This window comes from Nematostella vectensis, chromosome 8, assembly GCF_932526225.1.
Source record: "Nematostella vectensis chromosome 8, jaNemVect1.1, whole genome shotgun sequence".
Classification (NCBI taxonomy): domain Eukaryota; kingdom Metazoa; phylum Cnidaria; class Anthozoa; order Actiniaria; family Edwardsiidae; genus Nematostella; species Nematostella vectensis.
The window spans coordinates 6,573,666-6,588,763 of record NC_064041.1 but is presented as its reverse complement, the minus strand read 5'-3'; the positions used below and the strand labels follow the sequence as shown (position 1 = coordinate 6,588,763).

The following is a 15,098-nucleotide window of genomic DNA, read 5'->3' as shown; positions in this document are numbered from 1 at the left end:
TAAGCCCGCATTCGAAACGGCGTCCTCCGTAAAAATATCACGCGACGAATTATTAAAAAAGCCATTCAATGCCTTATCTTCATTCAGAATTTTCTCTCTTTTGACTAACGAGTCAATCTTCCGTTTACAGCTTTTGCATATTCTTCTGGAAATAGGTGATCTAAGTTTACCAAAAAGTTTTGTAACATTTTCTTCGAGTCGAACTGTGCGCTTACATTGAAGAAACTCGCCTGCCCAGATGTCTTGAAATTAATCCCACAAACAAGACAAAACTCGTCTTTGCTGCGTTTGCTGTTCAATCTTTATAGTGACGTTTTAGGCGATTGAAATTGAACAGTTGTTTTCTTTTTTCGAAGAGAACTAACCGGAGTTTGATTCATGATTTCCGACTAAACCCATGCAAAGCATATTAGCATATTGACTTCGCGCGATGGTACGGGTTTTGGCACGTCGGTCGCTTATTAACGCTCACGCATGCCAAACGAAAACAGTTTCGACCCATGGCAGAGGTCTCTTTTCCTCGCGAACGCCAGCACAGCGAAATACAGAGAAAAGAGGCCTCTGCTAGCAGGGAAGGTCATGTGACGACGCATCATAAATATTCTCGTGCATTATCAGTGGAACAGACACTGTGAATTCCTACTATTAGCCTGCTAGCCGGCTCTCCGGAGATTCGGGATTCCCTTTCACAGGAAATCGGTTTTCGGTTTTCAAAGCGTTCTCTGGTCAGGGACCCTTGAGGCACAGGAGGGCTTAGTTCAATAGAACACCAGCTATAAGTTACATTACACCCCCCTTCCTCCCGAAATCAAAACAATGGATCACAACCGTAAATATTTCATTTATGCATTTTCAAAGTAATTTTGATTGCTTTAATACATTCTTTGATAAAATAACGTCACCCATAGTTACGTCACTCAGTTCATTCGTGTTTATGTACAACAATGTGTCATGGCTCAATTTTCCGTTTTCCGAAAAGTGATCATAAAAAAGATTATCCCGGATGTGAGGCTGCGGTATTCCTATGGTAACACAGGGTTCCCATTATGCCGTTAGTGCTTGTTGTGCATAGCGGGTGCTGTAGCCAAATGTCATTCCGTAGCGGAACTTTTCACCTGAAAAAGACAATTTCTTTAAGTTAAGGTGTATAATGAGAGGCCAAAAATAGGGGCAGCCTTGTATGAGTTCTTTCAAGACTCCCCCCCCTTTATTAAAATACCCAGAAGGCGTTACCGCCAGCCAGCAATAATAGATTATGAGACTTATAAGCCCCTGTAACGCGAGTGAAAGCGTATGGAAAATAAACGAATTATTAAAGTAAACTTGAAAGGACAAAAAGTGGGAACGAAGAGAATAGATATCACAATGCCAAGGGGAGACGAAAAGAGAGAATTTAATCCGAGTAGAAACAACCCAAGGCAGTAGCTGATCTAAGGGAGGGTTTAACCCCCCCCGCCAACCCTCCCTTGGGGCTGCCAAAAAGCCATATGTAACAAAAAAATTCCCCCTTCCCCCTTTGCCACTGAGCTAAAACCCCCCTTTAGCGCAAAGTGAGACCCGCCCCTACAAGGAGACTCAAAGTTAGCTTGGGTTAGCGAGGCATTCAAGTTAGAATGATTTTCATTAACCCGTGAACTACACTTTAGCGTATTACACTTTATCTTTATCGTGATCTCATTTTATTGTTCGCTTTTGTGTTTTATTAAATATTACCCTTTGACTATCACTTTTTAGGTTAATGAAAACCACACAGAGCTCGTGTTGTAGGAGTTTGAGCGCTTTTACCAATCCTTCTACTCTATTCAAACAATTGAACATGCGCACTATACCTGGCACGTGACCCGTGAAGTGAGGCACCAGTCCAGTGTTGTTCTTGGGATATATCGGTCTCGTGTCCACCAATCTCACTTCCGGTCTCTCGATTGTAACCGGAAAGTCTTTGATTTTCTTCATATTCTCCATATTCGAAGAGAACGCGATTAAAGCCTTGTTTGTTAGCACCGGATATCCTTCGCCCATCAGTCCCCGGTACCGGGGCACAAATCCTGAATACCCGGACTTGTGATGCTTCTTCGGGTTGTCGTTGCTAAGGGCAAGAGGTGATAACGAATGCTGAGGGGCCTTCTTTGAGTAATACATCTTCGGCTTGTCTGCAATCGCTTTCAAAGGGACCTGGAACTTCGATAGCGTTCGGGTATCGCTCGTGATGAGTTCGGGGAGGACTTGTTTGCCTCGTTGTATCTCGGTTATCGTTCGGAGATTAATTGCCTTCTGTCGGTGTTTTAGTTGGTTTTGGTGGAAGTCGGCGATCGCGCTTCGGGAGGTTTCGGCGTACGAGTTGCCATAGTAATGCTCCGCTTTCGGGATGTACCCTAAAAATAACATTATAAAATAAAGATATTATTTTATACGCTTTTTAATTCAGGAAGTTATTAGAAATAGTTCATGATTTCCTATATAGTATCGTAATGGGGTATGATCTCTCTTGCCTAGGTGATATGTAAGAGTGTGCGCATAGAAGTAAACCACGTAAAATACAATAGAAAACTATTTATTTTACCAGAAACTAAAACAAAAAAAATCGTGAAATTAACCACCCATATTGATATAACATATACGATCAAAGTCACGAGATAACGCGTGTTTATTTACGTCGCTGAATTCTGAATAACTTTCTTTTCTTTCCTTATCATGCTTATCTGTGCGTTCTCATATTCTATATGAACCAAGATACAACACGATAACTATAAAAATCCATTATGAAGCCACGGAGAAATTATTTAGAACGGAAAATACACCACGACTTAAACCAATAAATATGTCGTGCTTTACGCTAGAAAGGTGCACGCTTCACACAAGAGCAGAGCAGTGCCATTTATTTTCAATATAAAAGCCGTGACATTTGTCAAATGAATAATGGTGCATGAATTGTGAAGCTTTCTACTCAACGACAAGTTTACGCACGCTTGTAGAGATTTTTACAATAGCTCACGCAAGAAGATTCATTGCCTTTCCGCGAAATAAATTTATGACTTAAATTTTCAAGAACAACAGTATTTGAGCAAGGTAAACATGGGTTTTCATTCTATGTATTTTCGCACGGAGGCGTCCATACTATATATTTTTTTTAGCAAATAAAGCTCGCCGCGTCGATGAAGGGAAAGTTCAATTTGAGGTCATTAGCGGAATTTATGTCAACAATAGAAGTAACACTAATTTCTTGCTCCCTTGGTAACGAAACGTAAACTTAAACGAGCCACGAGTTTGATGCTAAAACACGCTCTTCTAAGGGGTTTGAAGAGAGAAAAGAATACTGTAAGGCAACAACATTGCTGGAAACTCGCCTTTGGAGATTATAAGGGTGTCGATTCAATAAACACCTTAAAATCCACATTTATTGTACAATACCGTGCGCGAAATTAGAGGCAAAGTCGCGCGAAAGAACAAATTCTAGAACTCGTATTACACAGCGCGAAAAATAGAATGCTCTTTATCAGTTTTTAGGAATGGATAATAGGGTTGTGCTTTAGTGGTTATGAGAAAGGAATCATAAAAGCTCCAAAGTAAACATAGCTTTCTTTAAAAGATTACGGTAAAGCATCTAAATCTAGAGTTTATCGCCATAATAGCATTCATTCGAGACCGCGTGCTTCAACTCAAAACGCTTTCTTACCAGTGTATCCAGGGACCATTTGGTCCGTTAGTTTCTGATCCCCAAGACTGATTGCTCGGTTTTTGATGGTATCCCTTCTTGTGTCAGCTTTAGGAGGAACTTGGGGTTCGATATCGGAGAGTACAGGCTTCCCCGAGTATGCCACACTGTTGTCCGTCAAAAGACAAGATGTCGTTCTACCAAAAGTTTCTCCTATTTGGTATTTAAACTGGGGACAGTAACCACAATACCTGTACAAGAAAAAGCCCGGAAATTATGAAGTTACTACATTGAACGAAGGTCTCTGATATGATATCACTTAGCTCCAATAAAACACTTTGTAATTGTTTGAAGCTCAGCGATTATTTCTTACTAGTTTTTCCTTTACTTACCCGGGAATGTGGTATGGATCTGGCGTCATTAATGTAGATTTTTTCTTACTCATTTTGTAAGCTTTGTCAGAGAGGAAGGTCACTGCTTCTTCGATGGACTGTTTTGCTTTCCGAGTCGTGGTCTCCAGGCTCAGCCTTGCAGACTGCACAATCATTAAAGCGTAACACAATACCCTCAAGTGACGTCACAAAACATTATCTTATTAAATAAGCGTCATTAATTAGGGCTCAAAGAATCCTCTGGGAAAGTTCGGCTTTGTTTCACGGACTCGCTTAATCTTTTAAGCTTTTAAGGGCAGGTTTATTCATTGTACTCGGTTTGAAAAGCACAATTTGTGGTCTGTAGTCAGACTCTGCTGCTTTTAGAACTGTAGAAGTTAGTCCCGAAATCCAGCCCAGCGTGACAAGCAAATACACTTTTTTTATATAAATATAAGAACCTTTTTTAAAAAGAACGTCCAGCCTGAGATTTCACCAAATGTTAAGAACATGCTAAGAAAATGACAGATAGCAGAAATTTTTTTTAGTCCTGATGCGCTCTAAAATGCAAAATCAAATTGTGTGCATAGTAACCTTATTATTGGTATTGATCATTGGTGTAATTCTCTTCGTAATAATTCCTTGGGTATAATATGCTTATATACACTAAAATTTAAGAGGAATTCAGCCTTAAAATGTCCCAAAAAAATAAGAACGGCTTAGCCTTAACTGAAAATTAGACTGTCTTATAAAAAAGAGTGTATTGTAAAATCCATACAAGATTTCCTTATTGTTTTATTCATGACGAATTTCATGACATCAAGGAAAACTAAGATGTCGAGAATGGTATTTTGTTACATTTTTATTTTACGTTTGTGTGTTTTTTACGCCCGTCCGATAAAGCAAATAAAAGTTCGTCTCAACTGCGGTCTTTATCAGAATTCTCTGACGAAAGAAACACAGTTAAAATAAACACAGAGCTAATGATTTTAGTCTATTTACATTTAGTAAAATTCCAAATCATTCGAAATTGTCTTAATAATATCTCAATATTTTTTTATGATTTGAATATCATTAATAATTTACATTAGGGTTTTTATATCAATGTATTTTATACAATACTTATAATAATTTTGTTTTAACTTATAATCACTCAATGGAATCAAGGCAAAGGGGGGAATAGATACTACCCTAAAAAAGGTCGAATGATTAAAACAAGAATTATAGCAAGAAATTATATATATATAAAAGAAAACATTACATTCGGGTAGAACGAAGTTGGATTACATCTGTAACATGCAAAAAAAAGTATCTAGCTCTTTCTGTAGCCTACCTATAGGCTTTGATAGGTTTTCGGCACGAAAACTCCGTAAACACGGAGTTCGCATACCACGGCGCCCTCCCCCTCCCCCGCGGCGCGCATAATCCAAGATGGCGGCAGTGATCTGCAAACTCTGTGTTTACGGGGTTTTCGTGCCAGAAAACTATCAAAGCCTGCAGGTAGGCTAGAGTCTCTGTCATCCGCTATATTGTCATCCAAGCAAAAAAAAAAATGTGAGAAAGAATCCAATTTGCAGTAATTTGTGCTTGGTATTCCATCTTTACTCCATTCTACCACTGACCTGGTGGAAGCCGACCTGGTGCGGTCCGCCACCACCACCCTACCTGGTGGAATTTTTGCCTCCTGGTACCTTCTTCGCTTCCCTGCTATAATCTGATCTGGTGGGAAATTTTTCTTCGAACGAACTTATAGACATTGGGAAATTCCACCGACCTGGTAGAATTTTAGTGAGCTTTTTTCCTGCCGTTAAATTAGTTACAGAGGGGCGTATCTTTCATTCTCTTCATTAGCCTACTTGTAGGCTTTAATAGTTTTTCCGGCACGAAAACACGAAGTTCGCATACCACGGCCGCCATCTTGGATAACAAGTAGGCTAGCTCTTTATCTACTGTGATTTTCAATGTTCTGCGGTCTCTCATCAATAGTTTTTAAACTGCTAAACCGCTTTCTGGCTTCCCGTATTCAAACTAACGGAATTACATCTCTTTTGGTCACCTATACTTGTGGAGAGATGGCATTATTGGAAACCATTTCAGTGCTAGCCAAGAAAACGCTGCAAGGACCTTGAATGACGGAAGCCAGGCTCTTGGAAAACATCAGCGAGGGTTCGCAGAGCATTGAAAACTACAGTAAGAAAATTGACCTCGAACCGAAGTGCTGAAAGATAAATTTTACTATATGTTTGTGAGTAACGATACGCTCATTAAAAATGTGTTGAAAATAAGCCCTAAGTTCTGCACAGTAGGCATATAATAAATTCATAAAAATCTTCCTTAAATCAATCATTTCTATTTTTACAGCTCTATACATCATGTCCCATTGAGGGCCGTCTTTTTCTTATCTTGTCTCTCAGGCGTGCTATTTGGCGTTGCCATGGTAGAAGCCGATGAGCCAATAGGCCACTGCGCATGCTCAGACACATTGGGCGATGTATTCGCGGGCTCGGCTGCCACGAAGTAGTCCGAATTTACGGAACTGTCAAAGACGAATTGAAAGAATTCTTGGGGGGGAGGGTCGCGTTTCGCTTGTGATATCTCAAGATCGGATGTGCTGGTCGTGTTTTGAAGGGAGGTCTGGTTACTAGGTCGAATGCCACCGGAAGTGAGAGAGGATGAGCTTGCGTTGCTGTGTTTTCGGGAATGAGCGGGACTGGCGGCGGGAGGCGGTATGTGCGGTAACGTTGGTTCGCCTAAGTTTCTTCTCAAGAGACCTGTTCAATTGAAAGACATAATAGATTACAGAATATAACGTACAAAAGGCCTGCGTTCTTAAGTATTGCCGGTCATTCGATTGAAGTCATGCAGGAGCCAAGATTTGCTAGATTAGCAAATCTTCAATTGTTCTGACCTCTGTCACGCTACGCGTTTGAGCTCTGATTACGTAGGAGAATATACTAAAGAGGATGCACAGCCATATGACAGTACAGATTCCTTAATAACTGTTTATGTGATAGTTAGTGACGGGGGGAGGGGGGTAGGGGGTTTAGCAGACAATTGTGAAGGACTTAAGAAATAATTTTCTCGGTAACAGACCCCCAACACGCTTTATTTATGCGTGAGGCAAATGGCGTAGGACGATAAAAATATTAGTAGATAAAGAGAACTAGCCTGACTTGATGCGAACTGATGCGCATGCGCAACCTATAATGGGAACACACGTAAAATGGCCTAATGATGTAACATACCAGATTCCATACGCCGCGGCTGCATAATGGGAGTTGATGCAAGTGAAGACGTGTTACTGTGCGCAAGCACTATTCCCGGCGAGTTTGGACTCCTTGTGTTACGTTGCGCATGAAGGGAGTGGACCTGAGAGACTAGTTGTTGGACGGTAGAGATCAGTTCTTTGTTCTGCTTCAAGACCGCCTCCACTTGTTTCTGAAAATGAAGGGCCAACCGTTTCGTTTATCGTGTGTTTGGAAGACAAACCCATTGACATAAGTATTATGATAAGTAATAAATTTTGCACGAAGTATACCGGAATAACCTGCGATAAATTTTAAAGCCGTCGCCGTGAATCGACGCAATTTTTGCTAAACAGGGACCATTACGTGACATAGCGTTTGGGGACTATATGGGAACCATCTCCAAAGCAACGCGTGGTTGAATATGCTGTGCGCACACCCTATTATTGGTCACCTGATAAATGAGGGGGGGGGGTATGGCTTACCTGGGCCTCAATCCTGGCGGTCGTTTCCGCCGTTAGCTTATCATTCAGTAGGTTGGTTTGTAGTTTCGCTGCTGCAAGTTCTTGTCTGTAATGATCAACTTGTTGATGGAAGATTTGCCTGAGTTTTTCTACTGAGAGCCCGACGGATCCTTCGTCCTCATCTTTCCAACTGCCATCTAATATCGCCTGGAAGGAGAAAAGAGAGGCAAGATGACCCCAACACCTATCGTCTGTCTACTCTGTTAACAATGCTAGAGCCCTCTTATGCAGCGAATTTATGTTTCGGGAACACAAATCCACACAAGGTAGAAATGGTAAGGGGCTCTGACGAGAGTTGATTTATTTTTTTTGAATCCACCGCACGCACGCTTGTAAATTTCTTCTAATCATACGGATTTAATTTCGGACTCCCTGTGGTGCAAATGGGCTTTAGGGAAAAGCGAAGACAAGCATGTCCAACTTGTCTATAACCTTGACCCCATGGGTCTTCTGAGTAATTTAACCCAGAAGACCCCGGGGTCGAGTTGGCAACTTGCTAGAGTCTATGTCACGAGACACGTGGTAGCTTATGACTGTATGATTTTTTCAACTCACGTTATGTGATTCATGTGACGTAGACGTGCTGTCCGTGTTGTGTTTATTTTTGTTCGGAGATGTATTAGTTACTTCGTCCACAGTGCCATCATGTTCTGTAACAGATTTCAAATTGCCATGTTCAATATTTCGTCCAATATTGAAGTCTTATGACTGGATTGAGGTGAGCTTCCTGTGGCTCAATATGGTCGAGCTCCAATGAGTGGAGCGGGGTTATTCTTAGGCACCGCGGAGGGGGAGGGGCTGGGAGGAGGGGAACGCCGCACCGCTTAAAGAAAGAAAAAATTAAATAGAAAGACTAAACAACTCAATTGTCAGCCCCCTACTTTTCAACATGCTCCGCGGACCCTGTGTACAATTGAAGTATGGCTTTCTATAGTGGGTCGTTATGGGAACACACCGGGGCTATGACCCGGGGGTTTTAACAGCGTCACAGGCCCCGGTAGCCGGGAAAGTAACGAGCATTTAACATCAGATGAATGTTACTTTCCCCGGGGTCGGAGTGCCGTGGTTTCAACTGCCTGGTGCATAAGTCGAAAAAGTTGGGCTCTCTCTGTCACCTTGTTTGTCCGGGGCTGTGTCACTCTCTCTCGGTTTTGATCCTGCTTCTGTTGTTGTTCGTTTGTGACACACTTCAAATGCTTGACCAATCGTCCTCACTATGTGCACTGCCTGGCTCTAGAAAATAGGTGGGAATGGTTACACTTCAAATGCTTGACCAATCGTCCTCACTATGTGCACTGCCTGGCTCTAGAAAATAGGTGGGAATGGTTAGTGATCCGTTAATGGTCAGCCATTGTCAAAGTCTTATAATGATGGACTTGCGCTAAAAGATCACGTGACCTTTCTGGGTGGCAAATTCAAAACAAAATAATCAAAGAAAAAAATCAGAAATGACTGCGCCCGTCAAACCAAAGAACGACAAAAAAAAACTTTAAAAAGTTTCTTTTTGTTGCTGTTATTTTGTCGCTAAAAGCCTGAGCACACTCTAGTGTGCCAGCCAAAAAGTCATGTGATATCTTAGCACAAGTCCCCTGCCTATTGCCTAATCATTTGGCAATGTCATTATAAGCTTAGTCATCAGCAAATATTTTTTTCTCACATACTTTTTTAAAACACTCCTTTCCTTCTTCTGCTAACTTAATCCCCACCCAATAAACCAATAATATGTTAATACACTGAGCATCCAACGGTACAATTATGTGTTATTTGAGGGGGTCAGTTGGGTACCATTTTGCTACATCACTGGGCCCATAGCCAGAGGGGTTGGGAATAGGGGTTAAGGGCCCTGGTCACTCTAATGAATGTATCAGCGATCGACTTTTCTTTACTCACGAATGCTTGGTCAAAGCACAACGTTACTCACTCAGGTTCATAATGGCTCTTCATTGAGAGATTTTGAATATATCTAGTGATTCAAGTGTGACGCATTGATTTCTGAACCTTTTCAAGCTTTCAAGTGATACCAGAGATTATTATAGATTATTATTATTGTAAATGTCACCTTATTGGATGCCTTAAACACACTGCACTTGAAAATATCCTCCTCCTTGGCAATATAGCTAAAGATCTGAAGGTCCTGGGAGTCATGTGAGACATAAAATATTCTGCAAGGGTTAAAAAAATCTGTAGCATAAACATTCTGTTTTTTGGGGCACATTTCAACAAGGGATTTTTTACAAAGTTCCCAACATGGTATAGTATACCCAGGTCTGTAGCCAGGATTTTGAGTGGGAAGGTTTGTTAAGACATCTATGGGACCTTTTAAGCATGTAAACATGATTGACTGGGGGGTGGGGGGTTGCACAATTATAGGTATCATATGGAAAAGGAATATATTGATGATTCTCCTATTATGAGAAATGGCCCACTTTCAGCTGGGCATAGTTTATAAGCAGCCAATGTAAAGGTAGAGCCTTGTCAACATATTCTCATTTGTCAAAAATAAACTTCCAATACAAGACCAACGGGCATTAGGGCTGGCTTTAAAAGAGTCTAAAGGAGTCCTCTTTATAAGCCATGGTTAGAACAACTGCATCACTATCCCAGAAACTCCTTATAGTCCAACTCCACTTACTGTCTCCACTTACTTATCCCACAATTACCCTCCCGCCCTCACCCCTGCCACCAGCCATTATCCCCCTTTTATGTCCCCTTTTTCCCCAGGTGGCACGGTACAAATACCTGCTTTTAACCAAAAACTTTCAGTCAAACAAAGATCCTGAGCCTTACTTGTGAATAGGATAAGTAGCCACCTCTGTTTCAACTATTTCTTTCATCTTCTTTTTCTGAAAAAAAAAATGTAAAGAATTATTCTCTTGGATGTGCAAGATTAACTAAATCTTTGATCAATAAAGCTTCCAGGTAAAATAATTAACCTATATTATGCTAAATATATCAGACATCGAAGCAGAATGATATTTAATCTTCAACTTGAAAAAATGCTTACTAACAGGTACTGTACTTCACAGGAAATCCATCCTGTTTTAACAGTGCAGGGCCATAACAGGGTGTGGGGCCAGGTGTCATGCCCCCCCCCAAAGTATGTACAGTATTTAAATATATAAGGAGATAACCAGGAGGGGGGTGACTGTGTCTCAAAGTTTTCCTATTGTCCCTTTATCCTGCCCACTTTCCTAATATTGTCGAGAGGTCCACTTGCAGACCTAACCATTCTTGCATTTTAATTGAGTGCTGTAATAGAGCATAAGAATTCTTCTCATGCCCATGATATACAGTACTAGCAAGGTTTTTTGTCAACAAAAGGAGTGGCAGTTGATGTGATTGTACATACCCCTTAAACTAAGGGCAGTTTTTACCCGTTACGTCTAGTTCTAGTTCTCCTAAGTACTGATGAAGGGTTCTTTTTATGAGATGGTGTTCTGCCAAATGCAGGGATTTCATTAGGTTTAGAGTTTGCAGTGGAGATTGATAAGTAGGGTGTGGAAATCATTTTAATTTATTAGTTCAAATAAAACTTAAATCAACTTTTTTTTCACAAAGTATCCGACACTCAGTGGAAAATAGCTGGCAGTTCAGCCAGTGGCAAGGGCCTAATAAAAGGCCAGCAAATGTTGGTTAATGTAAGATTATTTTCCAGTGAGAGGTCAATCAAATAAAAAGCTTACATTACCTGGAACATGCTCCCCTTGGTCTGTAGGTGGGACACGTGGACACCCTCTAAACCCACACACAGCTCAACAATCTTCTTTGTTATACCTTGGATCTTGTACTCATACTATACAAAAACAATGGGTTAACATCATTCCACATTAATATGAATGTGGAGTAATGAATTGTCATAAATTAATTTTTACCTTATAAGCTCACTCAACCATAATATGCCAATTGCCAATTGTTTCCCTTTCACCCCTTCCCACCCCTTATTTTATTAAAAACTTCCTCTTCTATCTATTTCCCCTTTGGCCTGCCTTAAGAAGTTGGAAAACAGATAAACTCCACAACTTCACATTTTTCCAATAATAATAATTAATTCAACCACAATAAGCAGTATTGCCCCCTTGAGAGATACACTGTTTCCAGAATCCCTACTCCAATGTTAGCTACAACAATGACAGATCTAGCCACTAAATGATTGATAAGGTTACAAACTTCAAAGGTGTGATTTGGTAACATAATGATTGCAAACTTTAGGTCATTCATTAAAACAACCAAGGAATTTCACAAACACTACTTTAATGTAGTAAATAAATAATCAAATTGAGTACTTTAAAAAAGGATTGTCACCGAAATTTTATAATAGGAATTCTAATAGGATTCTACCTTACCCTAATTGAGTGTTCTCAAGTAGTGAAATAAAAGAATCATATTTACGGTAGTGCATTTGAAAAGAACTTCATGTAAAAATTAATTAATTGCTTTTGTTAAAATTATTCATATTTGGTGAAACACGAATATTCTTAACATGTCTTAAGCCTAAGTAAATGTTTGAATTTTAATTTAAAAAATTATCATAGAAAACAATCAACACACCAATAGAGAGAAGTCATAATAGCTATATATTTTTATTTTAAAGTTAACTTTTTATGGATTTATATGCCAAATTATTAAAGTCGGTATACTCACGCATTGAAAGGCACCAATGTAAATTTTCCAACTTTTAAACAAAATTATGAATGATAATATTTATTTAGTTTTCCACTATCAAAAGAGGAAACATTCGACAATAATATACACAATTTATTGAAAAATGCCTTGCTAAAGGTGTCATTGAGAAAATATTATAGCTGCCTGCAAATATGCATCAATCACCGGTACGCTTACAAAAACAGGAGAAAGTTTTTTTAAGTTTACTTTCGTATGTGCATGAACCTCCTTTATAATTATGGAGTTTATGTTGACTCCTGGTAAGAGAGTACGCATCACTCTCGCTGACTCTTATTTAAAACTAAGACGACCTAATTTGACCCACAAAGCATCAATCATAAGAAACCCCCGTAGGTTTATACTATCTCTAGGTGAACGGAAGGACTTGTATGGCGAGGTTAAAGTCCCAAAAGAGTATAGTTATTTTGGTGGAAGCTGGATAAAATAAAACACCGGTCACGAAACACCTTAGGGAAATCAATTTCAATTTACATAAATTTAATTTTCGCTTATGAAAGCAGGTTAATTACGTTAAACCCTTAAGGTTTTTTTTAGAAATGAAAGTTTATATCTACGCGACTAGGCGCGCGCGAAAGTTTTGAGTTATGCATTGCATCTCAGGGGCTTGACACTCCGAGCGATTAATCGATCTACAATAACTCACCCTTATTCTACGCATCGCAGCCACAATCTCCGTCCTACTATTTGGCTTTGAGATCTCCTTGGTACCTATAAACTGTAGAAGAGCACATTATAAACAAGCACTCGCACACACACGAAGCTAAACCCTACAGAATTATGTTTACGTTTTGAATGCTATATGTGGCGATAACCCTGAACGCGCGCTTATGCGTGTAAATTAATTACACCTCTCGGGACGGAATAGAGAATACTCGACTGGCACAAATATGGGAGCTATCATCGTCCTCTTCGCCGCATTAATAAGTTATCAGTACGATAGTTACCTTAACTTTGAAGCGTATTCCGTGCTCGAATGCAGTTTCATTGTGAACCGGTATCTTACTATCATAAACCTCCTCGACCAAGTCATATTCGTGCCGTTTGAGTTTCCCCGGCATGATTTATTCGCACACAATCACTCCCTATTGTCAAAGCCGGTGCAGTTCTTCACAAACATTCTCCCTTCTTAGCCAGCCATCGAGAGGAAACGTTACATTCTCTGAATCAGATTTTCGTCTCGATGCGCTCCCATCTTCATTAGATCAAGTTTACAATTACCGGCGCTCGGCCTGTGTTCGGCTTGTTCAATTATGGGAGCCGAACACTCTCCGAATCGCACCGCTAAATGAGTTAGATCTGCCTAATTTGAGTGTTCTATTTTGCGGTGGGCTGTCAAACCTTTTTAACGCGGAAGCTATGGTTTTGTTATATTGTGGTACTAGGCTTTATCGTCTGTTTATCAGTGTAATCAATTTAGCTTAGTGGCTAACACGCAACACGCCCGAACAAATCTGATAAGCACCTTTTTATAATCAACAACGCTATAATTAAAATCAATAACAACTCCCGAGTCATGAAATACGACGAAATAGCATTCAATGAATCGCTGAGAAAAATTACAAGCCATTTTTTGTCTGCACAAAAATTCTTGGATGTTCTTCTGTACGCTAATGGCTTCTGTTTGCAGTAAAAAGAATGATCAAAATATGTAGATTCTAAGGGGAACATGGTAAATGTTTATTCCCTTGAGAGGATTTTTAAAAGAAGCATGTTACATGTGCACCTGATTCACGCCAATAACTTTAATGGTTTCACTATTTAATTGCATGAGCGCCGTTAATTTGTGCTGCACCAATGCCTATTTTCTCACTGTTACCTGTCAGCTGTTGTATTGTATTTGCGTTGATGTAAAATGTCAATGATATGGTTATGGTAAGTTCAAGTCTGTCACGCGCTTACGTTATTCGGCCACGCTAATTTTGTCACGCAATCAAAGTTTCCATTTCGTTTTTCCTTAAATTGTTTTTGCAAGGATTTTTAAAACACTGTTAGCACGCATATTTAGCAATACAAAGGCGTTGCTGATAAAATACACCTTGGATGCACTCCAGCCAAAATCAAAATAGTCTGCGTTTATAAAATAAAATCTTGGTGACGAAGTTGTGTTTGCACATTGTGACTGCAATTTCTTAACCCTTCAACCAAATCATTTTCTATATTACATTCTTTATATTTTATCACGTTATTATGTTTCGTGATAAACTTCAATTTTTTTTCGTATGTTAATCTGTGTTTACATAGCTCATTTTTGCATGTTCACTGCTGTTCTATCGTTAAAAATTAATAAATTTTAAATCAATCTTACTTAGTCAGTTGATGTTCAGTTGTTTGCACTTCATCATATTATTTGTTATGTTAAAATAATATCACAACATTTCGCCTCTGAACAGCTAAAGGGTATGGTTAATTGCTATACACTCTTTCTTTTTTAAAGAACGCAAAATTTTCAGTTGAGGCTGGGTCCTTCTTATTTTTGGGGCATTTTAAGGCTGAAAATATTCTGAAATGAAATATTCTCTTCAGGCGCGGATTCAAACCTATTTACCTAGCCTCGTCCCCAGGCTACTCCCTTGCTGTCAGCTCCATGATGCTTTTCGCGCAGACTCACACTTTCCAATATGGC

The 15,098-nt window shown here is 39.7% G+C and overlaps 2 protein-coding genes across 2 annotated transcripts; both read right to left on the bottom strand.

The window, feature by feature from the left end:
• Positions 1-821: 821 nt before the first annotated feature.
• On the bottom strand, positions 822-4,214 carry LOC5501746 (protein FAM166B). Its single transcript, XM_001622960.3, has 4 exons — positions 4,045-4,214; positions 3,674-3,903; positions 1,830-2,372; positions 822-1,115 (listed from the first exon to the last, which is right to left on the bottom strand). Exons 1-4 carry the CDS (start codon positions 4,197-4,199, stop codon positions 1,045-1,047), a joined length of 999 nt encoding a protein of 332 aa, XP_001623010.3. The 5' UTR covers positions 4,200-4,214; the 3' UTR covers positions 822-1,044.
• A 2,025-nt stretch (positions 4,215-6,239) lies between these two features.
• LOC5501748 (carboxyl-terminal PDZ ligand of neuronal nitric oxide synthase protein) lies at positions 6,240-13,870 on the bottom strand. The gene is made up of 10 exons (XM_032370047.2): positions 13,420-13,870; positions 13,119-13,190; positions 11,481-11,585; positions 10,580-10,635; positions 9,852-9,954; positions 8,908-9,025; positions 8,348-8,442; positions 7,754-7,939; positions 7,269-7,461; positions 6,240-6,794 (listed from the first exon to the last, which is right to left on the bottom strand). Exons 1-10 carry the CDS (start codon positions 13,531-13,533, stop codon positions 6,394-6,396), a joined length of 1,443 nt encoding a protein of 480 aa, XP_032225938.2. The 5' UTR covers positions 13,534-13,870; the 3' UTR covers positions 6,240-6,393.
• Positions 13,871-15,098: the final 1,228 nt, after the last annotated feature.

Bases quoted from the DNA above. Each gene is read 5' to 3' on its own strand.
- LOC5501748 (XM_032370047.2), bottom strand. From the start codon at position 13,533: ATGCCGGGGAAACTCAAACGGCACGAATATGACTTGGTCGAGGAGGTT. The intron at 9,955-10,579 runs GTAAGGCTCAGG...TAACCCTTGCAG, and splicing joins GCTACTTATCCTATTCACAA to AATATTTTATGTCTCACATG. The intron at 6,795-7,268 runs GTATGTTACATC...TCAATTGAACAG, and splicing joins GCCGCGGCGTATGGAATCTG to GTCTCTTGAGAAGAAACTTA.
- LOC5501746 (XM_001622960.3), bottom strand. From the start codon at position 4,199: ATGATTGTGCAGTCTGCAAGGCTGAGCCTGGAGACCACGACTCGGAAA. The intron at 3,904-4,044 runs GTAAGTAAAGGA...TTTCTTGTACAG, and splicing joins GATCCATACCACATTCCCGG to GTATTGTGGTTACTGTCCCC. The intron at 2,373-3,673 runs GTAAGAAAGCGT...TGTTATTTTTAG, and splicing joins AATGGTCCCTGGATACACTG to GGTACATCCCGAAAGCGGAG.